At 33.7% G+C, this 26,029-nt stretch overlaps 1 protein-coding gene across 3 annotated transcripts in view; it reads left to right on the top strand.

The window, feature by feature from the left end:
* Positions 1–26,029, top strand: part of TENT2 (terminal nucleotidyltransferase 2) — a 63,628-nt gene that overhangs the window by 34,490 nt on the left and 3,109 nt on the right. For 2 of the 3 annotated variants that reach the window (XM_068991928.1, XM_068991919.1), the window contains exons 9-14: positions 338–414; positions 802–930; positions 6,008–6,051; positions 12,614–12,750; positions 23,777–23,868; positions 25,903–25,982. In XM_068991928.1, coding sequence (XP_068848029.1) covers positions 338–414; positions 802–930; positions 6,008–6,051; positions 12,614–12,750; positions 23,777–23,868; positions 25,903–25,982 — 559 coding nt within the window. Of the gene's footprint in view, positions 1–337; positions 415–801; positions 931–6,007; positions 6,052–12,613; positions 12,751–22,294; positions 23,116–23,776; positions 23,869–25,902; positions 25,983–26,029 lie in introns of those variants that run through there. The other variant, XM_068991937.1, reaches the window with a different exon arrangement.

The following is a 26,029-nucleotide window of genomic DNA, read 5'->3' as shown; positions in this document are numbered from 1 at the left end:
TTTGGCTTTTCATTCCTGTTGTTTTAAAGCAAATGTTGCTTTCATTCAGAATTGATTCAGAATTTATAACAGTGGGATAACTTGCCCAGAAATGTGTTTGGTCATACAGTTTTGTTTATCTGAAAAGTATTACAAAATGAAAACTTTTTTTTGTTAAGAGTAATTGGAGCCTTACTGGTATAATACATATCTTTCAACATCAGATCATACTAAAAGTTGTCTTTGGGCCCATGACACTTTGTATCATTGGATGAATGGATGGATATAAATTTAGTTACTAGGGAGTTAGTTAAATTTGTACTTGAGCTGAAATTTTTCTTTTTTTTTTGGAAAATAGTTGTGTGGAGTTCGACTTGAATGTAAACAATATTGTTGGAATAAGAAACACATTCCTTCTTAGAACTTATGCATACCGTAAGTTTTCTTGTCTTTATTTTCAGATAATTATTATCTTCTCTGTTTATCCTTTATTCCTTTATAAAGATGTGTGACACCTCTTTAATTATGTTTGTGTATAATATGTTTCACTTTCTTATATATGTAATGTGTTACTACACTGAATCACATACCACCAGAGTTATATATAGCTCAGTAGAATGAATTTTGATAGTTGGTAATTTTAAAAAAGTAACTGAAGTATGTTTTATATAGAAATAAGACATTTATGGTAAGCAAAATGTTTAATCACAGGAGGGATTGCTCTTTCTATTGGCATGGGGTTGGGAAATAATGTAAACTTTCAAAGAAACTTGAAAGAAGAAACGTCTTTTTACCATTTTTAAGTTTTAATTTTACTTTCAGTTGAAAATCGAGTTCGTCCGTTAGTACTGGTGATTAAGAAGTGGGCCAGTCACCATGATATAAATGACGCCAGTCGCGGTACTTTAAGCAGCTATAGTCTTGTACTGATGGTTTTGCACTATTTACAAAGTAAGTATTACGGGTTTTTTAAAAATAATTTTTAAAATGGAAATTCAGTTAAACTTGATTATGGTGTTTTTCCTGTTGATCTTATATTCAGATATCATTTTAAAAGGTTTTTTCTAAGGCACATAAAAACCTTCCGACTTTCCTGCTTTGAACAAATGTTTTAGGTAATGTTACCCCTGGAAAACATTATAAAGAAGTTTCCCTGTATTTTAAAATTTTGACAATTTCCTATATTTTCTTTAGTATTCAAAGAACTTTCACCACTGTATTGTGGACCCATTGTCTTAAGCCAGATGAATGTTGAGAAGCCTGTGAAAATAAACTCAAGCACCATTCATGATGTTCTTTTTATTTTTCACTTGAGCCAGGAATTAAATTATTTTCCTTTTTTTAAAAATGATTTTCTTGTTGGTTTAAAGGAGCTCTAATTTCTATGTGCTGTCATGGAGATTGGATGAAATACTTGATATTAACGTAAGACCATTTACCAGTCGTATGTCTAGGCTGTGATGTGTTCTGGCTTAATGTTTCACAGTTTAGAAAGCAGTGTTGTAATACATTTGTGTTTATATACCCTTTCACTCAGTGATTTCATATCTAGAAATTTATCCTCAGATAAATAATGAGGGATGTTTATATGAATTTATATAAGGCTATTTTCATGGTATTTGTTGAAATAATAAAAGATGAAAAATAATTTAAGATTATTTTAAAAAACATTAATTTAATGATTAAATTAATTATGATATATCCTAGTATTAAATTTATATGAACACTAAAAGTCATGTTTTAAAGTTATTGAAATAGGAAACTCATGATATGCTGTCATCCACAATAAAATACCAATTTTATTCAAAAAATAGTTGCTATGAATGTGTGTATATTCATATGTATACAAATATTAAAAGGTATATGCCAGAAATTTATCTGGGGTTATTTATAGACAGTAGTCTATATATTTTCTTTATATATTACTTTACTTATAGATATTTTATAATATATATTAAGTAAGTATATTTTTAGCTGAACAATGAAATCAAATGAATTTTTTTCAGATTCTGAGAGAGACGTAAAATAGTTTAAATGGGCCAAAATTTTGTGATTCAGTGATGATCAGAAAGGTTGGATATTCTTTTAACTATTTCAAGCTAATTATAATATTTTTGTTGCTGAGCAGTCTTGGATATATACTAGTTTAATGATTGATTTGCCACTCCAAAGCGATTTGAAACATGATGTTGGCTGTTTTAGATGCTACTATACATATCACTAGTTATTTTTGTTCAGTTTTATAGTTCAGTGTGAAACATATTACCTTTGATGCTTTTGTAGTGAACTCTGATGACCCTTAAGTTCCTTTTGTGGATTGCAGTTTACTTTCATGAAAAATGGAATTGTTTATAAATAATTATTTTATAAAATACATGAAGAATAATATGGTTAACACTTATGTGTTACCACCTAGTGTCTATTCATTTTTTAGTTTTAGTTGTGGTTTAAACATTAGATTTGACTAAAACATATAACATGCACTAACATTCACAATATGTGCCCTATCCCTTCATTCTTTTGGGTTACATTAGAAATTTTAATTTGATTGCTTTTTTAGGAAATGTACTTTAATCACAGAGGCCCCATGGAGGTTTTGTAAGCAATAATTCAGATATTAGTGGGACTTCCCTGGTGGTCCAGTGGTTAAGACTCCACACTTCTGCTGCAGAGGACCTGGGTTCCATAACTGATTGGGAAACTTAAGATCCTTCATGCTGTGCAACTTGGCCAAAAAAAGAGACAAATTCAAATATTAGTATTTTACCAGTATAATAAAATCATGTTAAAATTTGGTTTAGATTTTGTTAAATATATTTTATTCTTGATAAAGTGGTCTTATTTACTAAGGTGATTAGTAATTTATGGCACTCAGCCATTTCTAGGTATTTGTTAAAAGACATCAGCTACCCAGACATACTGTGTAATTCTGTGCTTTGGCAGATTTAACCCCTTCCTCCCTAGACGAAATTAGAGAGACTGAAATAAGTAATTGCTTTTCTTGTCATGCAAGAGTCTTCAGGTGTATTGAGCAGTTCTAGCTCTGCCACAGTTAACTAATTTTTGTGATTTTGGCCAAGTAATTCTACCTCGCTGGCCTTAATATTCATCCGTAACACTAATAGTTAGATTAGATGACCCTTAAGTTTCATTTAACTTTAAATGCTTTAATGTCTTTTCTGCCATGAACAGAGAAAGGAAATGGGTCCTCTCTATGTAGCAAGGTTGAAAAGGTTAACTAATGCATTTCCTAGCACAAATTTCAATAGTCAGGACTGTAGCATGCCAAGCTCCTCTGTCTGTGGAATTTGACAAGAATACTGGAGTGGGTAGCCATTCCCTATTCTAGGGGATCTCCCCAAACCAGGGATAGAATCTGGATCTCCTGCATTGCAGGCAGATTCTTTATTGTCTGAGCCACCTGGGAAGCCCCAGTTACAAACTACATATGCTTGAAAATGTGACTCATGAAAGCATGAGGGGAAAACTCATTGAGAAGAGAGTTTACTAGCAATCTAATATTAAGAGTTAATAGTAAAGGCAAAAGTGTCAATTGGTTAGAAACAATCATATGAGTGAATGAATAGTCATGGACTGTTTACCATGTTACCAGGTATAGATCTATCTTTAGGCATTTTTAAATTGTTCTTGCATTTTCAAAATTAGTGGTTGTTTAGTGTTGTTGAGGATCTGCTTTTTTTCTTTTAATTAGTATAATCTTTGATGAATTAGCATGGAACGTGAATGTGTATCAATTAGTGAAGGCCCGACAAGAAACTCTCATTCGAAATACAGGCAAAGTAAAATTTTATAGATTAAATCTGTTCAAGGTATTATCTATTGATCATATATTTTAATAATAAACTTGTCTTATTTTGCTTTTGAGAGAGCAAAATATTATGACTTCAAAATAGATGTCATAATAGATGTTACAGAGATTCTTCCAGAATCTATATTGCTTTGGAATAAAATATTTGGAAAAACTACTAAATGTTTCGAGGTTACTATCAGGATAGCATTGATAAATAATTGCCAGAGTACATTAATTGCTTCTCTAATGACTAGTATTTTTATATATTTAAGGCAAGGATTTATTGAACGATAACCCTGCCCTCAAAAACTTCCACATTGCTTAGTTCTAAAGACTCTTTATCTATTGAAAGACCCTATTCCAGTGGTTTGTGTTTATTTTTCTCTCCTAGCATTCTAGTTATGATTCTGTCGCTAGAATGAGATAATATTTTTAAAAAATTTTCTACAGTCTTTTATTTTACTGGGAATGTTCAGTGGGTATAGAATTTAGATTTCTAGACTTAAACTAATTTCTAGTAAGAGTTTTCAATTTGACATCTGTGTTATAATGAAAATTATTAAAATGCTATTAAAATGTTAGACAAATACAGAGACTTTTAAGATTAAGTGACTGGGGCTTGAGTTTATTTGTAGGGTCTTCTAGAATTTGAGCATATGAATGCCTTTAGGGAAAGAAAATATGTAGCCTTACTTCCTGAGGGTGATTCTGGTAAGTAATGAGTGAGTTTTTTTCCCCTAATATTCTTAGTCATATATTGTGAACGTTCCATACTATCATGGAAATTTATTCTATTTTATTTTATTTATTATTTTGTTCTAATTTTCAACCTGGGTGTGAAGTGTGATACAGAAAAGATATTTAAATAAAGCATCCTACTTTGTACTATGTGGTAAAAATTTATACATTTATAATCATAGTTGGGGACCGTGTAAATTGATCATAATGGTTGATTTTGTGTTCATTAATGTATTCCAGTACTTATTTAAAGATTTTTGCTAAACAGCAGGTTAAAAGTGAATTAATGATTCTTTGTCACTGAATTTATTTAATTACTGTTGACCCTTAAACAGCATAGGTTTGAATTGTGCGGGTCTACTTACAGATTTTTATATATATATATATAGAGAGAGAGAGAGAGAGAGAAAGAGAGAGAGAGAGCACAGTATTTATTACATGATCTGTAGTTGGTTGAATCTGTAGATTTAACACCTCGGATATGGAGAGCCAACTATAAAGTTATATGCAGATTTTCAACTGTATAGGGGTTGGCACCCCTAACCCCTGAATTCTTAAAGGGTCAGCTGTATATATAATGTATTTATAATTCTTAAGCACATAGTTTTCTATGGAGTATTGTATTGGTCTTTAATCTTAAAGAAATCTTATAAATGTATTATTTGTATCTTACCATATTCAAGACATTCTTATATTGTAAGTATTAAGCACTTTGCCTTTTGTGTTATTCTGTTATAATGATGTGAAATTACAGTTAATGCATTTAATGAAGTTGGATTTGGGGAAAGCTATTGAAGGGTGAAGAATGGCAGTTAAAAAATACAGTGACATATGAAGATAGTGATTCTTTTGTATAAAATTTTATTTTATAGTGGATTGGTACAGATCTCCTGATTTAGATTTCTAAACTTTGCTGAGGTTTTCTTTTTTAAAATATATAAATGAAGCTGAAGATTTTTTTTCAGTTTTTCCTCAATAGATCAATTTTCTAAAACTATCTCAATTTTGATATTATTGTTAGAAGAAATTAAATAATAAACAATTAAGATAGAACTGTTATTCTTACGATGTAGTGCCATTGGACTGTACTTTCAAAGTTTTTTTTTGATAGTTACAACCATCTTAACAATGTCTGTTTAATATCTGTAGCACAATCCTTGTCTTGCTTATTTTGTGTGTGTGTCTAATGTTGGACCAAATGTGTGTCCATTTATTGATGATCAATTTTTCTAAAACCATGTAAGGAACATTGTTTTACATAGAAGCATACATAACTTATTAATAGACCTTAAAATGTCAACTTTGATATATTTTGAATTTTAATTTTTAGGGATCAGAGTTAATTTCACAAAATATGTGAAAACTGTTGAATTTTAACATAAACCCATATAGTCTTTTACCTGGGGGTAGCTGACAAATTATTGCTTTGTAAAATGAATTACATGAATCATGGCAGCTTTAAACTTTTTCTTTTTATAGCCTTACCTGAACCCATCCTTCCATCCATCCAAAAAATTTACCCAGTAAGTGTTTCTTATAAATTATTATAATACCTGTTATGACAAGTATATGTGAAAGTATTATGTGCAATATTATTGTGAATATAAAAGTAGAAATAGTTACCTTCTAAGTTATGATAATATTTTCTACATAGGCTGAGGTAAACATTGACCACTAGAATGTTAAAAATGTTTCATATAATTTTTTGGAAGTCTCTGCTATTTTATTTGATTATTAGCAGACAGTCTTGTCCTTTATGTTAATGATGGAACTTTTTGTATAATACTCATGATTATCATTAATGGGAATTAAATATACTTAGTTGGTGAAAGCACATTTGAACTCAGACCAGTTTTTTTCATGTTACTTTAAAATATAGTTTTAGAACATTTCTTCAGTAGCTCAGAAGTTTTACAGCCTAACATACGTGTAATTTGAAATCAGGGGAAAAAATTTGACCTAGAGCCAGACATCCTGGAATGTGAAGTCAGGTGAGCCTTAGGAACCATTGCTACAAACAAAGCAAGTTGAGATGATAGAATTCCATGTGCGCTAAGAAGTTGAACAATTGGATAACTTTTTAATGTTTCGCCTGCTCTTATCAAGTAACATTCTAAGAGGTAACATGTACACTGTCCTTGTGTGTACATTATTAAGAATCCTGGTGAAGTTAATTAGAAACCCTCAAGAAATGAACTGTGCCTACTAGAAAAAGTTTAATATATACTCAATTTGAGTTTCAAGAAACCTAGGTAACGTACATATTAATAATCTATATGAATATTTTTTTCTTTTCTAGTTTTAATGTTCTTTTTTTTTTCCCCAGATTTCATTGTTTCTTTGTTTTATTTATATAAGTCTTACCATTTCTGTTTTCCTCCATAGTCATTCTTGTTCCTGGTTTTTTTGGAAATAATATTTAAGCTGCTTGCATAGAATGTTTAGCCAGCCTTTTAAAACCACATTTTTTACCTGTTAATTCATAAACTTTTAAGAATAGTTTTCTAAACTTACTAGTCATGTTGTATAGGAAACGTAACATCCCTGTTGAGTGATCAAAGTTTTTCAAAGAACATATTTTATATGTATGAGAAAATATAATAAATATATTGATACAGAATCTAAATTAAATGTAACATAATCTTTGATGATTGAGAAATGGTGTTCTTGTTTTTCAACATCAGTTATTCTTGTAATGCTCACGTGTGAGGCGCTGGATAATACTGGTTCACTGTAAATAGAGTCTAGCTGCAGTGGGGGCCTCTCAGTTCATGGGGGGTCATCTGTGAGAAGAGACTATTTAACAAGAAGAACCTTCTGGAATCTGTCTCATCTTCCTCCTTTTAAAAATAAATTTCTGCTATGAAGAACTATTATAATGAATGTATAGTATAGCTGGGTATTGGTATTTCTGCTTTTTTTAAAGTAGTATGACAAAGAAGACTTCAGAAAGTGTAGAAATGTAAGTAACGTGAACTTTTGGACCTATTCTTGAACGTTTTCTTCCCTCTATAAATTACTAATTTTTTAGTTCATACTGAAAAGTCAAAGATAATGACTGGGTGCTTCCTATTTCATTTATTGTCCCAACTTTATTGTTCTTTAAACACCTAGGTTTCAGTGTAGCAAGAGCTGCATATATTGTTCAGTATACACAGGATTTAATAGTTTTAACTTATCCTTTGAAGAATCTGTTATTGTGTTTTGAAAGATGCTTTGCTTCTGTGGAAATCTTACTTAAAATGCTGTACTATCTGGAACTCTTTTTACTAATATAAATGCTAATTAAGTTTCAGTTTAATAGCACTATGCTGAGAAACAGAAGCATTACTTTTATGATAAGATACTCAAATTCTTACTAGTGTATTCTAGTTTAAAGAGCCTCCTTTTTATCTCTGTGTTTAATTTTTCTAATCACCTAGCTTTCTCCCATCACTGGGTCCTGACCTGTTCACATACACTACCTCTAAACCTATATTCTCCACCCTGTTTCGCTAATAATCTTATTTCTACACCTGTAACCGGGAAATAGATTTCGTACTAGCCCAGCTCCAAGGCTTTGCAAAGTATTAATAGCAAGCCCTGTTAGACTTAAGAATATCTTAACTTGCTTTCATGTGTGGTTACATTGTCCTAAATATTTAAGCCACATTACCTTTACTGTAAGATTGATACTTACATGGATAAGGACTTAATACCCACTCTTCTGCTCCGCAGGTTTTTTGTATTGTATGAAACCTGTAAGCCAATCAGTGGAGAATTTTTTTCGTTGGTCCATCTGATGGAGCAATTAAATTAGCTTGTTTCTTATTACTAGTAGTCACTATCATTTATTTATTATTTATTTTATATCAGAGGGCTTCCCTTGTGGCTCAGCTGGTAAAAAATCTGCCTGTAATGTGGGAGACCTGGGTTCGATCCCTGGCTTGGGAAGATCCCCTGGAATAGGGAAAGGCTACCCACTCCAATATTCTGACCTGGAGAATTGCATGCACTATAGTCCATGGGGTTACAAAGAATCAGACACGACTGAGCGACTTTCACTTCCACTTATTTATATCAGAACATATAACCTTTATATACAATATCTTCAGTCCTAAGCAAATATAAAGTATTCTCTTTAGAAAGGTTACATGATTGATCCAAGCTGTTTAGTCACAAATTATGAATGCAATAACTGTTTTTTTTTTCCTTTATACTATGCTGCCTGGGGAAAGGCAGAATGATAGTAGTAGTCAATTTGTGTTGCTTACAACATTTTATTTATTTATTGTCTAATTGTTCCTATAGAGATGTATTTGTATACCTTCCTTTAAGAAAAGCTGATACGACAAAATTTGAGCTTATAATTTGAGAATAATTAAAAAAACTTTACAGTGACAAAAAAACTTTCCTATTACTTTAGAAGGGAAGAACGTTTTAAATTTTGAGCTTCTCTGATATAATTAAAATAGGATTAAAAAAATATTGTTCAATATATTATTTTTTGTCATTTTCATGTTTTTTTTCAAAATTTAGAAAATATTAATTAAAAAGTTAGTGTAATATTTCAATTCAGTTGTGATATTTAATTATGAAAGAAAAGGATAAAATAGACATCCTTTATCTTTGAAAACTATATCACAATATATAGCATTATTGATTATTACTTCCTAATTATTGACTTAAAAAAGCAACATCAGTGACAGAACAGAATGTTTACTATTGAGTTAAAGAAATGAAGTTGAGAAGTTTAAATATATAAACTCAGATTAAGTATATGAAGGGATTTTTATTTTAATGTAAACATTTTATGAGATTTACCTCACGCTAAGTAGATTTATCAAGACAACTTATATTTGTTTCCTTCCCTAGTGATATCTTCCTATTTTCAAAAACCAAAGTTAATTCCAAATTAATATATTGAGAGTTGCTGGAGGTAACCATAGTGTGTTATTGTAGATGTGCAGTTAAAATAATGATGATGCCTGGCATATACTGAATAATTAATAAGCAGGTAATACTATTGTTACTTTTCTTTCCATATACATTGTATCATATAGTTGTATAAACAGCCCTGTGAATGGTATTTTCCTTGTATTATGGATGAAGGAGCTTAACCTTTGGAAAGCTTGGTGTCCTGGTTAAGTTCATGTAGCTAATGGAACAACGAGGTTTCATACCTAGGCCTGACTCTAGAACTCAGGCTCTTCACCACTTCATAATAGTACTTCTATTTTGTGTTAAATACTTTAACTCCTTTCAAAAGTTGGAAGATCTCGTATCAGATAAAGTTTAAAGGAAATTTAATTATCAATCTTTAATATACATCACTAGATTAGTGATAATCTGCGTATAGTTAAATCTTGGTAGAACTTCAGTGTATCATTTAGTTCTTTTTCTATTCACGTATAACTCCACTTAAATGCTCTGTATCAGTTATCCTTTTCTTTGAGATCTTCAACATTTCTTTCTAGGCTTTAGTAATTCATATTCTTAGAAGATTGCACAGCTTATATTTCTTTGCCTAGAGATGGAAAACAGTCATCTTTCATTTAAGCTATACGTTTCTTTAAAGAACAGTTAACCCGGTTTAATGTAGTCCAGAAAGTGCCTAATTGCCCACATTTTGGACTTTGAAGATTATGACACAGCCTCAAAAAGTGATGGAGTCTGGCAAAACGGTGTTTTTCTTAGGCAGTTGTATGGACAGAAACAAACTTTTCAGATGTTTTTCAAGAGATTACTTATTTAAATTTTTCTTACTTTGGTATTGTGAAGAGAAATGGAAGATACGTATCTTCAGCATTTAAATATCATTTGGAAAATATTTTTAGGAATTAAGTCATTGCATATTTGGGTATCAGAAGCCCAAAATAAGACAGAACCTTAAAAAATAATAAATATATTTTTTGTGTTAAGAAAATTAAAGCAGGAAATATCGATAATCCAAAGGGAAGAAATGCTGTAAGAAACAGGTGTTATATTGCATTGGTTAAACTGTTTTCCTGTGGATTTAGATTGTAGTGCTAAAGGCTGCTTGTATTTCTCTGGCTTTTCGATTACTCTTTCTGTGCTTTCTAATGTGTTAGCTTGAACTCTGCCCACCTTCATCCTAGCTGAAGAAACATACTATTTCAATACGTAAATGCAATTGGGGAGCTCCTTTTAAAGAAATAACTTGGATGAAATTTTTCTTAAAGCAGAAAATCTTTCTGTAATATGAATGATTACCAAAAATGGGGATTCCTTAAGGTCAAATAGAATTCCTTTTTACTTGTAGCTTCTTTTAATTGGAGCCTGTTTGTTTGTTTGTTTTTCTCCTTTAGTTCTCCCTCAGTAGGTATGACGCGACCCTTTTTATATATGATCTTGAAAAAGAAGAGTGGCGCTAAGAGAACACTGACCAGGGTCTTTCAGCATTTTAATACAATAGGTCTTAGAACTCTGTAGTTTTAATCTCACAATTACTGATGTCTTTCTTTAAGTTACTGAAAAAAATAGAAATTTTAAAGGAGGTTCAGAGTTTTAAACTTCAGGTAAGAAAATGGCTGCTCTGTTTCAGCATCATTTTGTAAATTGAATGTTTATTGTGTTAAGTGCTAGAAATCAAAGTTAATGAGCTTTCAGAGCAGAAATTGTTAAACAGTGACCCACTTTTCTTTTTCCTGTCATTTGAACTTATACCTTTTTGTTTAATTTGCTGGAGAATATTATTTAAATTTTATACTTTTAAATAAAGTCCTAAGCCCAATTTTATGCTTAACACATAAGAGAAGAAGAGCAAGATGAGTCAGAGGCCTGCTCTTCCTTCTGCTGCTGCAAGTCAGTGCTTGTCGCCTACTCCCCCTAGTCTTTCTACTTGAGTCATAGACTGTAACAGTAAATCTGTTAGACATGTGAGACAAGTCCCACCTTTAGGAATGCCATCTTTGTGAATTGTGGTTGGAGATTTTTCTTCTGGCAGAAAGATAATCCCTTCTTGGTAGTTAAAATTATTGATAGAATTATGGTAATGGGGCAGGAGGAGATGTTTTTATTTTCTTGTCCCTTGTTTTTACTGATATATTTTGAGACTACCATTAAGTAGGTGCACTACACTATTTCTCCATGTTACTGGGGTTATTCAGATTTTACTAATTCAATTAATATCCATAAACCCAAGTTTGGTCTGTTGGGTAGTTGAGAACCTTAAATGTAGTTGTCATTCTCATGTCTGGTTAACCAGTTCATCTTTTTGTTTAGTTGTTTTGTTTTTAAATCTGTTTCTACTCGGGTGGCAAAGGAAAATATAGAATATAGAATCTTAAAATCAGCCTTTTTTGAGGGCACTGTGAAAATTACCTGAAAAAGTATTTTCTAACATAATGGATATGTATTACTTGAGAAATTCTATAGTTCATTTAGTTTAGAGCCATAACTTGCTGCTAATAAGGGAAAGATCAGATACGAAAATGAATGGCAGTCCATAAGTACTCATTGGTGTTCTTTCTAATAGGTGACTTCTTTGGGCCTGGAATGCAAGCACATGATATCCTTCTTTATGAATATTGTACTAAAAGGGAATAGCTCAATATTGCTTGCTGATTTATTTTTCAAGTTCATTTCGTGTTGAACATTATTTCTATTCCCTCTAAAATGTAACATACAAAAATGAAATAAAATTGTAAGAAATCTTAAAATCAGTGTCAGTACTGTTTATGTCTTAAACTTTTATGACCTTTGTGAGAAATTTTAAGTGGCAGTTAGAAAAAGCTCTTACCTTGAGATGTATTTATAAAGAAATCTATATTTATTGGATGGAATCTTGGTATGTATTGTAAGGTTTTATTTACGAATTAAAATTCTTTTGCTACCATGAGAATTCATTTGGTTAACTGAGTGATATACCTCAGTTGAGGATTAGAATATCTTTGTTTTTCAGGTTCTTTCTGGCTTAGTCCATACGTTGTTGAAATCTTTACTGGGAGAAAATCTTCAAATTTCCAAATTGCCAGCATAAAGAAAATTCTCTCTTCTCCAGACAGCCTTATGTTAGGATTTATAAGATTTTTTGGGGGTGTGTTTTTCAATGGCCTCACACATTTTCCCTTTTCTTTTTGATAGGAATCTTTCAGTCCTTCTATACAGTTGCACCTTGTACATCAAGCGCCATGTAATGTTCCTCCTTACCTCTCAAAGAATGACTCAAACCTTGGGGACCTCTTACTGGGCTTTCTTAAGTATTATGCTACAGAATTTGAGTAAGTGAAACTTCAAATTGTGTATATTTGTTTTATAAGTAAATGCTACAAATTGGGTCAGAAACTGTATTTATCAATTTCATTGTTATAAACTAGTTCAGAAATGCATAGTTTATAAAATGTAATACCTAATGATAATCCTGTTTCAAGCTAATAAAAAAAAAATTATAGTTTAGTAAGCCTACTATTCCCTGGAGAAGGAAATGGCAACCCACTCCAGTACTCTTGCCTGGAGAATCCCATGGATGGAGGAGTCTGGTGGGCTACAGTCCATGGGGTCGCAAAGAGTCAGACATGACTGATTGATTTCAGTAGTGATCCCCTTTTATATTTAGCTGTCTCTTTACATAGTAAGACCTGAATAAATGTATTGGTCCTGTGTCAGTTCAGTTCAGTTCAGTCACTCAGTCGTGTGCAGCTCTTTGCGACCCTATGAACTGCAGCACGCCAGGCCTCTCTGTCCATCACCAACTCCCGGAGTCCACCCAAACCCATGTCCATTGAGTCGGTGATGCTGTCCAGCCATGTCATCCTCTATCATCCCGTTCTCCTCCTGCCCTCAATCTTTCCCAGCATCAGGGTCTTTTCAAATGAGTCCGCTCTCTGCATCAGGTGGCCAAAGTATTGGAGTTTCAGCTTAACCATCAGTCCATCCAGTGAACACCCAGGACTGATCTCCTTTAGGGTAGACTGGTTGGATCTCCTTGCAGATGTTATATAATTTGGAATATACATTTTATAGGAACTTAAAATTTGTAATAAAAAAGCTAAAACAAACTTGGAAAAAGATGTAGTTAATACTAGATAATCTGGATAAATAGTTGTGTTTGTATGGTATATACATCAAAGAATACTTCTCATTTTTTTCTCTTTTGGTGAGAGTGATATGTAGACATGAAATAGTAAAGTGTATGTTCGGGCTGGCCATAACTAGAAGTTCTTACAGGAGTTCTTAGTCCAGATAGAGTGGAATTAGGAATTGTGTACAACTCTTCTGATCAGTTTGGGAAAGCTTAAAGGAGGAAATGAGAGAATTTAGGAGTGGTTAAAACATTAGAGGAGGAGAGTACAATAACCATAGGATACTGTTTTGGAAAGGTTTGGAGAAGGGAACAATAATAGTAAGAGTAATAAATTGCTATTACTTGGTGGGAAAAACTGTTCAAAGGAGATCGTACGCATTATCTCATTGAGTTTACATGAGTTGGTGTTATTTTATGCCTGTTTTACCAGTGGGACATACAGAGAGGTAAGGAAACTGGTCAAAAATCTCATAGGTAGTAAGGGGAATATTTCAGATAATTTTGAATGCAACATTCACTCTCTTAACTATGATACTTTACTGAAATGTTGATACTGTCTGCTGTCATACGGTAGTTTTGAAGAAACCTGACTCATATAAGATGAAACATGGGGCCTGAAGACGTAGTCTTTAAATTCCTTCAAATAAACTTCCATCTGTTTTGTTTGTTTGTGTCTCCATTACCTTGCCCAGTGCCAGATAATTGGTACTTGGAAAATACTTGTTATAGAATCATTTTGAAGATAAAGATTATGGATGTAAGTCAAAGATCCTTAAGGTGACTTAAAAATTACTGAATTAGGTTAACAAAAGGAGTAAGAAAAGTGCTAAAGGAAAGTAGTTCAATAAGAATGAAGTTTTAATAATCCAGGTTAAAAATGATTAGGACCTGAATGTAAGTCTAGGCAGCAAAAATATAAAGGAAAGAGGAGCCTTCATTTATATAGAAGAAGGCTTTAAGTCTATATGGGACATAAGAGAAGATCATTCTGGAGTTAAGACTTTTTTAAGATGTTGCAATGATAATAGCTATGTTTCATGAATGTTTTCCTAGTGCTCTGCAGTATGCTGAGTGATTCCCATGTATTATCTCATTTAATCCTCACAGTAACTCCCTTTCAAGCTTTGGGAATTTGTGAACTTTGTCCTCTGATGATACAGTTAGATAACCAGAGAACCAAGACTCAGATTCCAGTGACTCCAAAGCCACATGCTTAATTGTTAGACTGCATCAGCATATCTATGGTGTCATGTTAATTAGATATTGGGGAAAGTTTGTAGAGAGGGAAGAGATTTATAGACGAAAGGTATTTTTCTGCCATGTTGCGTTTAGGGTTAGAGCATCTAGGGAAATGCCTTGAAAATCACCTGCTTTTCAAGTGAAATGACTGAAACAGAATGATAGCCGTTTAGATTTGTGTGTTAGTTCGCTTTGAGCTTGCTGTGTGGTGTGGCGTGGCCCTAGCATGCTGGTGCTTGGAGAGAGGTTTTGAGCTTTTAGATACACTTGTTATTACGATGCATGATTCAGGTGACCTGTTCATCTCCTGTGTGATCAGGTAGTGCATTGTCGTTTGATACCAGATATTTTCAGAAATTTGACGATAAGGAGCATAGCCAAGAGTGTAGTCATGGTAATGAACTAGGTGCCTGTTGTAGGAATTCTGGCAGCCATTAGAAGGGTTTGTAAGGATTTCTTCTGAAGTTTGAGATACTCAGTTAAAAAATTCCCTTTACTGAAAGACAAAGAATTAAGTTCCTGTGAAAGGATGCTAGAGTACATGGTATAAATTTTGCAGAGATTTTTATACATCCATTTAAAATTGCTAAGATTTTCTTACCTACTTCACTCACAGCTTGCTCCTTAAACCTTGCTACTGAAGATTACAAAAATGAAACCAAGTTTCTAGAAATGTACCCAGAAGCGGGGAACTGACAATATAGGAGAAAGGGGGTCAGATGGCTCAGGGAATCTGGATAAATATACAGTCAGTTTAATAATTTCATATTTTAGGAGAAAGAAAAATTCAAGTTTTAAATATCTTATAGACTCATAGATAACTGGAGATTCTAGGAACCTTAAGAGATATCTGTTTTATAATTGCCTTTATTTTCTTGATGCCTAGTCACACGTCATTACTGCTAGTCAGTCTGTTGAATTAAAAGTACATACTTATATACTTAAATACATACTTTTTTGAAAAAAAAAAAAAGGAAATAGAAAGGTCCAATTTTTCTATCTCCTTTCTTATTCTTACTTACTCCTTATTTTATTTAATAAGGAAATCACTGAGTGCTTACTTTACACCAGGCTATTTTCTGTTCACTGGGAATATGGCAGTTAAAACTGTCTTCATGGAGTTTCTGTAGAGAGAGTCATGGAGAGACAGACAATAAACAAATAAAATGTATACTATGTTAGATGTTGGTAAGTGGAGAAAAAATTTTTTAAAAAGATTCTGATGTGCGTAGTTGTTGCAGTTTTACTACCTGTATTGCCATTTAATACCTAACATAGAGAATATTCTCACCAAAAAGGTGACCTTTGAAAAAAAGACCCAGTGGAGAGGAAGTTGTGAGTTGTGTGTCTACATGGGAGAAGACCTTTCTAAACAGAAGGAAGAGCAACTGCAGAGATCCTGAGGTGGAGGTTTGCCCGTGTTCAAGGAACAGCGAAGAGACCAGTGTGACTGGAACAGAGTGTTAAGGATGTCAGAGAGTTACAGGAGTCCATGTCATGTAGGGTCTTGTAATGAATTTTGATAACTTTGAGTTTTTCTCTCGAAGTAGGAAAACACTGAAGGGGTTTCAGTAGAAAAATGATCTGATTGATTTAGTTTGTAACATGTTGCTGGATGAAAGTAAACTGAAGAGAGAGCCAGAGGCGGAAGCAAGGAGACTATTTAGGAAGGTATTGTGGTAATCTAAGAGAAACCATGTGACTTAGTTAGATAAAAGTGGTTGCAGGGGAAGCGGATGAAAAGTGGTCAGATTTTGCTTACGTTTTAATTTGCACCAGATTAATGTGACATAAGAGAAAGAAAAGAGCCAAGAATGACTTAAAAGTTTGAGACCTAAGCAACTCAAAGTATGGAGATGCCCCTACGTGCAATGCAAAAAGCAGGGGAGAAACATTACTGATTTTTAATGTTTTAAGACTGAGGTACCCACAAAATATTCAAGTAGAGATTTTAAGTAGAGAGTTGGATATGTAAGTCTAGAGTGCAGGAGAGAGGTCACAGTTTTAGGGGTTTTTCATCTGGTAGATGGGATTTAAAAGCTAGAAAACTTTTTGAGAAAACCAAGGACTATAAATAGAAGAGAGAAAAGGTCCAAAGATCAATAAACCCTTAGATACTCCGATGTCTTACGTGTGTGTATAAGGTTAAGATACATGAATGTTTTAAGTGATGCGGTGAAGAGAGAGACAATTTAGAAGGTAGATATTCTGTGAAACAACTGGCCTAATTTCTCAAAAAGTTGAAGTTTTAAAAAAGTGGAGGGAACATTTCCAGATTAAAGAGATGGAACAATCAAATACAGTGGATGAAGCTTGATTGCAGTCTGATTGGGGTGGTGAAATTATAAAAGGCATTTGAGTTACATTAATGTCTTAATGCTGCTAATGTTACAAAGGAGAATGGCCTTATTCTTTAGGTATATGCCAAAGGATTAAGAAATGAACTTTCTCTCTGCTAGAGCTTAATAAATGGTTTAGTTCAGAATATACATGTATAGATATACACACAAGCAAATGTGGCAGAGTACTAATAACTGTTGAATTGCTTTTGAGTTTTATGTTTTTTCATTTTTTTTAAATTTATTTATTTTTTGTTGAGGGATAATTGCTTTACAGAATTTTGCTGTTTTCTGTTTTTTTATTTTTTAAAAACATTTTATTTTGTATTGGGGTATAGCCGATTAACAAACAATGCTGTAATAGATTCAGGTGGATAATGAAGTGTCTCAACCATACATATACATGTATCCACTCTTCCCCAAATTCCCCTCCCATCCAGGCTGCCACATAACATTGAGCTGAGTTCCATCTGCTATATAGTAGGTCCTTGTTGGTTATCCATTTTATATATAGCAGTGTGTACATGTCCATCCCAGACTCCCTAACTATCCCTTCCCCCAATTCTTTTCCCCATATGCTTTTCATTTTTCCATTTGAAAAGTATCATAATACAGAGATGAACTAAAAATGAGATGTAGGTATGAGAAGGAACTAATATGTAGTGTGGTAGTCTAAAAAGGAAGACTCATTGAGAAAGGAGGGAAGCCAATAGAAGGTTGTGTTTTGGAATCAAAGGGGGGAAAACATTTGAGGAGGAAGGAGTGATTATTTGTGTTGCATTTTTGATTGATCAAGTACAAAATGAGAACTAAAACCACTGAAGCACATTGGTCAATGTGGACGCTACTGGACCCTTGGCAGGAGCAGTCTTAGTGTAACAGTATGGACAAAAAGCCTTATTGATGTGAGCGAAAGAGAGAAAGGGAGGGGAGGATTTAGATTCAGGTGGTGTAGTGAATTCTCTAGGGGGATTTACATACTTGTAAAGGGGGCAGAAACAGTAGGGTAGAAATTGAAGGATTAAGTGGAGTTGAGTATTTGTTTTTAGAAAGGAGAAGTAACCCATGTTGATGGTAAAATTGATGATACCAGAAAAGTTGTAAATTTTTAAAAATAGTTTTATTTGTTTATGACTGCACTGGGTCTTGGTTGCTTTGTGTGGGCTTTCTCTTGTGAGTGGGCGCTACTCTTCATTGTGGTGCTCAGACTTCAGGTGCAGGCTTCAGAAGTTGCAGCACATGGACTCAGTAGTTGTGGTACTAGGACTTAGTTGTTCCACAGCATGTGAGATCTCCCTGGACCAGGACTCAAACTCATGTCCCCTGCACTGGCAAGTGGATTCTTATCCGCTGTGCCACCAGGGAAGTCCAAGTTGAAGTAAATTGTTGAATAGTCTTCTTGTTGAATAGAGAAGAATTGGAATCTATCCCACAAATGGAGTAGAAGCACTGACGATTCATTATAGTAATGGAAAGTTATGTACAGGCAAGTGTGGACTGATGTGCTGGGAACTCGTAGATACTATCTTTTGACTGCTTTACTTTTTTAGTGAAATGAAGCATGGACGTCAGTGGGGAATGAGTGTGAGGGAGGAGATTTGAGAAGTGAGAACAAGGTATGAATTGTTATGTAGAAGAGTGAAGGAGTGAGTGAACCATGGAAATAAATACAGGATGACTGCTGGGTAGCATTTAGGATTCTTTTGAGCTAAGTCATCATGAATTTAAAGTGATCATAAATTCAAAGGTCAACATGGTTGCATATTTTTTTCCTCCAGTCCTGTTTCACTCCTTGGGAAAGGATTGGAATAAAGATTTAGTTATAGTTGTTTAATGCTGCAAGAGCAGGTAAGAGAGTTGAGGGATGTGCAAGGGAGGGATTTTAATAGTTGACCGTGGACAAGGTATATTCAGTCCTGAAAATGTGGGCACAGTGTTGTCTGCAGGACATCTTGTTGTAAATTTTGGTCTGGGGCTTAGTAGCTGGAGAAAAAGACTTAGGAAAAGAAACATCAGAGTACTGAAGCCCAGCCCGGGATGGGTGGTCTAGCATTTGAAGAAGATTGAAAAAGGCAAAGTCTCGATACCAGCATTTAAAGGGTCAGGCAGAAGAAAAGCCAGTCAAAACAGAACTCTAGGATTCAAGTTTTTTCTGTGTACAGGATTTGAAATCCTTAACAAAGTGTTTGCTTCTCAGCCCTTAGTAATTACTAAGACCAAAAAAATACCATTCTTTTTCACTTAATTTGACTAATTTTAGCATATATGCAGCCATGTGGTATCAGACCCATCATTTTATCTTTGCTATACTTGAATTTTTCTTTGTAATGTTGTTGAAGACTACATTTCCAATTAGTTGTCTCAAAATAACTTTGTCACAAAAAAATGAGTACCAGTCCATTACCATTACTGATGAAAAAAGCCAATATCTTACCAATAAAAATCCCTTATGATTATACAGTGGAAGTGAGAAATAGATTTAAGGGCCTAGATCTGATAGATAGAGTGCCTGATGAACTATGGAATGAGGTTCATGACATTGTACAGGAGACAGGGATCAAGACCATCCCCATGGAAAAGAAATGCAAAAAAGCAAAATGGCTGTCTGGGGAGGCCTTACAAATAGCTGTGAAAAGAAGAGAAGCGAAAAGCAAAGGAGAAAAGGAAAGATATAAGCATCTGAATGCAGAGTTTTAGAGAATAGCAAGAAGAGATAAGAAAGCCTTCCTCAGCGATCAGTGCAGAGAAATAGAGGAAAAGAACAGAATGGGAAAGACTAGAGATCTCTTCAAGAAAATTAGAGATACCAAGGGAACATTTCATGCAAAGATGGGCTTGATAAAGGCCAGAAATGGTATGGACCTAACAGAAACAGAAGATATTAAGAGGTGGCAAGAATACACAGAAGAACTGTACAAAAAAGATCTTCATGACCCAGATAATCATGATGGTGTGATCACTCATCTAGAGCCAGACATCCTGGAATGTGAAGTCAAGTGGGCCTTAGAAAGCATCACTACGAACAAAGCTAGTGGAGGTGATGGAATTCCAGTTGAGCTGTTTCAAATCCTGGAAGATGATGCTGTGAAAGTGCTGCACTCAATAAGCCAGCAAATTTGGAAAACTCAGCAGGGGCCACAGGACTGGAAAATGTCCGTTTTCATTCCAATTCCAAAGAAAGGCAATGCCAAAGAATGCTCCAACTACCACGCAATTGCACTCATCTCACATGCTAGTAAAGTAATGCTCAAAATTCTCCATGCCAGGCTTCAGCAATACGTGAACCATAAACTTCCTGATGTTCAAGCTGGTTTTCGAAAAGGCAGAGGAACCAGAGATCAAATTGCCAACATCCACTGGATCATGGAAAAAGCAAGAGAGTTCCAGAAAAACATGTATTTCTGCTTTATTGACTATGCCAAAGCCTTTGACTGTGTGGATCACAATAAGCTGTGGAAAATTCTGAAAGAGATGGGCATTCCAGACCACCTGACCTGCCTCTTGAGAAATCTGTATGCAGGTCAGGAAGCAGCAGTTAGAACTGGACATGGAACAACAGACTGGTTCCAAATAGGAAAAGGAGTACGTCAAGGTTGTATATTGTCACCCTGCTTATTTAACTTATATGCAGAGTACATCATGAGAAATGCTGGGCTGGAATCAAGATTGCCAGGAGAAATATCAATAACCTCAGATATGCAGATGATACCACCCTTATGGCAGAAAGTGAAGGGGAACTAAAAAGCCTCTTGAAAGTGAAAGAGGAGAGTGAAAAAGTTGGCTTTAAAGCTCAACATTCAGAAAACGAAGATCATGGCATCTGGTCCCATCACTTCATGGGAAATAGATGGGGAAACAGTGGAAACAGTGTCAGACTTTATTTTTTTGGGGCTCCAAAATCACTGCAGATGGTGACTGCAGCCATGAAATTAAAAGACGCTTACTCCTTGGAAGAAAAGTTATGACCAACCTAGATAGTATATTCAAAAGCAGAGACATTACTTTGCCAACAAAGGTCCGTCTAGTCAAGGCTATGGTTTTTCCTGTGGTCATGTATGGATGTGAGAGTTGGACTGTGAAGAAGGCTGAGCACCGAAGAATTAATGCTTTTGAACTGTGGTGTTGGAGAAGACTCTTGAGAGTCCCTTGGACTGCAAGGAGATCCAACGAGTCCATTCTGAAGGCAATCAACCCTGGGATTTCTTTGGAAGGAATGATGCCAAAGCTGAAACTCCAATACTTTGGTCACCTCATGAGAAGAGTTGACTCATTGGAAAAGACTCTGATGCTGGGAGGGATTGGGGGCAGGAGGAGAAGGGGACAACAGAGAATGAGATGGCTGGATGGCATCACCGACTTGATGGACATGAGTCTGAGTGAACTTCGGGAGATCGTGATGGACAGGGAGGCCTGGCGTGCTGCGATTCATGGGGTTGCAAAGAGTCGGACATGACTGAGCGACTGAACTGAACTGAATCTGTTGTAGATTAAGTCCAATATCTGGTGTTTTTCTTCCTGAAACATTACTCTTTTATAGATTGTCTTATTTTATTCTTTAATTATTGAGTGACAATAACAGATTTTCATATGGCAAGGAAGTTACAGTAGTGAAATATGGTATGACAAAAGGCTTAGTTTAGAGCCTGTTTTAAAGAAGGAAATGTGTAGGAAAAATATTTCTAAATTACCATTTGAATTCTACATTGAAATTCACCTATAAGATTAAAAATTATATAAAAGTTATGTATCATGTTTTATGATTTGAAATATTTAATAATTTAGATATATTTAAAAGTTCTTTAAAAATGCAGTAGTTTGAATCAGTCTAAATAGTAGTGATTCAAATATTCTTTTTTCCCCTCTGAAGTACTTCAGATGATACAGTCATTTAAGTAATAATTTGGGCTGATTATAGGTTGAAGATTAAATAATATCTGGTTAGGGATAAAAAAGTGAACATGAATGTGTCACATATGTTTCTGTGATCCAGTTTAGAAATTCGGGGTTGAGTTTAATAAGAGTTCTTTGATTTAAGGAAGTAAAAGTTTTAGTTTAACAGCAGGATGTGGTGGTTCAGTATTTTAAACTTGTCTGAGAGGAAAAAATTAGTCCACCTCTTTCTTTTTTTTTAACATAATGTTTTCAATATTAATTCTACTGCAGATTCACCTGTCTTATAAGTTGACATTTGAAACAAGGAGTCTCAGGAAAAAGTTCATTTTTAGTAGTGGAAGTTGTCTTACATGGAATAAAGTTAAGTAGCACAAAGTGTAATTCTGCTGTAATCTTGTTTGGTTTGGCAATGTGGTTATAGAACTCTCCCCTTTACGGTGTTACCTTGAAGAAGATTTTGGAAACACACTGGGACCAGTAGAGCCGTACTTCTTTTCTGTTTGAAGTCCATACTAACGGAGCTGCTGTACGTTTAAGGACCTAAAGCATGTTACTGTAACCAATACTAAGTATTTCTTTCTCACAGCCCACTTACTTTTAAAAAGCATAAATATTTTTAAAGAACTTAAAGCTGTCTTTGCAAGCTATTCCTAAACTGTACTCTTAATAAGAAAAAAATAGTCATACTTTGAGGATCATTTTCAATTATGAAACTTCACAAGATGCAGTGTTTTCTTGCATGTTTAACATAGAAATTGGTCAGTTTTCAGAAACAAATGCCATGTTGGATCCACGGTTATATCCTTATGGATTCTCTAATAAATAGAGGAAGAGTAGGATGAGTGTTGCATTTGGAATGTCCCAAAGTATCATCTTCCTCCTACTGGAATGATGGAAAAAGCTGAAAACAACTGAAAAAAAAAAAGATACCAGCTTCCCCCAGACTCATTTTTCTCTTGAATACAAGCTGAGTAGTTATATATTTTTAAAATGTTTTTTGAAAAAAGGAATGTTATACAAAATTATAAATTAAAAAAACAAGTGTAAGGTTAGGCCTTACTAAAGACTGGACAGTCGACCTTCAGGCATGCTGATAAAATTGTTTTGCTTGACTAAAACTTCACTATAAACAGCTACATCTGATACACAGCAATAACAGTATGTTTTCATAGAGTATTCATTTTTCTAAAATTTGTGCCATAAATCATATCAGTAGAGGTACACCTGAACAAGAATTACTTAGTGATACCAAAAACAACACAAGATTACCTCTCTTCAAAAATTCTTACTGGGGTTTAACAAGAAACAATTTTTTGCTTACTTACAGATTATTTTTCTTATTACTTTATTTATTCAAAAAATATTTATTGAGTACCTAGTTGATACTAAGCAACTAAATGAACAGTAAAAAAAACAAAAATAAATAGCTTAGGATCTTGGAGCTTTCATCTAGTTAGAGGAGACACAATAAATAACATACATAAGCAAATGATTAGAAATCTAAGTGTTATGGAGACAAAAGAAGTAGAGAAGGGGAAATGATACTTGAGGTGCAGAGAGCTGATGCAGATTTCAGTTCTATGAGAAAATCAGAGTATGCCTAACTATTCATATAATAAAAATAGTAAAAGGGAAGTTAAGAAAATAGTTAATATGATTAATGTTTTTCTTTTCTTTAAAGTTGGAGTATAATTGCTTTACCATGTTGTTAGTTTCTGCTGTACAACAACATGAATGTTTTTCTTTTTCCAGCTGGAATAGTCAGATGATTTCAGTTCGTGAAGCCAAAGCCATTCCCAGGCCTGATGGTATTGAATGGAGAAATAAATACATCTGTGTAGAAGGTAGTTTTCCCACAACTACTTTCTGTTTACCATCCAACTTACCTAGTACTGACAGAAGCACTTGAATAGTTTCAGCTTATATTTCATGTAAAAGTAATACATTTATATCCTAAGTGGTTTATAAGTCTTTAATCATAAGATTTTAATTTTTAAAACATGATTTAAACTTCTTTCATTGTAAGAAATAATAAACAAATTTAGGTGTTAAATGTCTCTGCTCATGTAGATGCATGAGCAGTCTACATGCATCCCTCATGCTTGTAGTTGGCTGAAATTCAGTTTCATGAGTTGTAGGTGGAAGACAATACTTTCTTCATGTGATGATTCTTTGAAATGAAATTAGTTTTTTTATGCTTAAATATTGATAATTGATATAAGCTTGAGCTTGATTTTATGACTATAAATTGATTTTCCTTTTAAAATTAAATGCTGTGAGATATTCTATTCTCTAAAATTAATTTACATGTAGTTGAATACTTCTTTAGGTTGGTGGAAACTGACTTCAAGAGGCAATACTGTTCTCACAGATTCCACGTTGATGACATTTGTAAATCTTGAGATAAAAAGGGTTGACATTTGGCATTTGTAGGAAAACATCAAATTTAAAATATTTTAATCTTGAATTATAATCCAACATCGTAAGAGTTTATAAATGTGAAATTGAATCTCCTGCTTTGGTGTTTGGTTTGCTAAATTGCACAGTGTGTTTATATTATTCTAGTTACTTGGTTCTTGTGAATATTAAATACAATTTTAAAGTGGTATACACTGTGTGATTTGATAGTTTGACATATGGCATTATCTGTTCTAAGAAGTACAGTGATAATAAACTCTTTTTTGAAATATCCTTTCCAAGCAATTAAAAAAAGGAATTTTAAAAATTATGGACCTGATTAGATTATATGACATACCTAAAGTTAACCTCTCCATCAGATTCACACTTTTTTGAGGTCTTCCCCTCATTCTAACAACTTTATTCTCTTTCTGTTTAGTCCCTCATTTCAACTTTATAGCATACATAGATCTTCTTATCTTTGAAAAATACTCTTGACTTGATCCTACTGACTCAAAGTAGATCCTGCTGGATCTGTCTGTACTTTTTTTCTCTTTTTTAGTGCTAAAATTCTTAAACTCTAGTTTTAACCTGCTGCTGGCATTATTTCAGCCCCCATTTCATTCCTAATGCCTTTCGTTATCCTCCCTTTCTCACGTTTATCTTCAGTTTCCTTGTTCTCTTAAATAGAATCAGTTTGTATCTGTATTCGAACTACTCTTATTTTGTGGGTGAAGGGTGAGTAGAGTAAGGATGAAGACATGGAAGGTAATGTTGGAAACACACACAAAATTTCAAAAAAATAAATAAATAGAACCAAGCTTTAAAAAAAAAAAATGTGCCCTGAGTGGGGGGCAGGGGGAATTTCCTCTTCTGTTCTCTTGTCTTGACCACTTGCTGTTTCATTGCCAACAAGTCACCGTTCTCACTGCGTCTTTTTAAAGCCATTTAGTCACACCATAATTCTCTGTACTGTCTGCCGTCCTCGTGGTATTAAACCTCTACTTACAAAGGCATTGACCTTCTTCCTACTAGACAAATCAGTGGTCTTTTAAGGTAAATTTAAAATTACTTTTCTGTGGTATTTGACACTGACTGTATCTCTTGGTATAGTGCTTTTATTCTTTTTGATAACTCTTTATTCTTTAACTTATATTTATTCTTTTTACAGTAGGTTCCTGACTCGCTAATTCTTCAGAAATCTTACCTACTTTTGTGATTTAGACTTAATATTTTTGTGGTTTAGACTTAATACCTGTGCTGGTTACTTCATTTTAAACATCTCACTTTAATTGTATCTACTTTGATAGTTCATAGCTATTATAAAACTGTTTTCTGTAAGCATAAATCTAAGAAGATGCAGTTGCTATTATGTAGGTCAGAAACTGTCAAAATACTGGCAGTTTCATGTAATTCAATCAAATAAAAAACAAGTTCTCATTTTAATAATATCTTGTTTATATGTGCATTTAACATTGTAGAACCTTTTGATGGAACAAATACAGCAAGAGCTGTGCATGAAAAGCAGAAGTTTGATATGATCAAGGATCAGTTTTTAAAGGTAAATAATGCATCAGATTAACTCTAGAAACATTAGTGCACTAGTGT

The sequence above is a fragment of the Capricornis sumatraensis genome, chromosome 2 (genome assembly GCF_032405125.1).
Source record: "Capricornis sumatraensis isolate serow.1 chromosome 2, serow.2, whole genome shotgun sequence".
NCBI lineage: Eukaryota > Metazoa > Chordata > Mammalia > Artiodactyla > Bovidae > Capricornis > Capricornis sumatraensis.
Note: the sequence above shows the minus strand (reverse complement) of the source record. Positions and strands in the feature narration are given on the sequence as shown.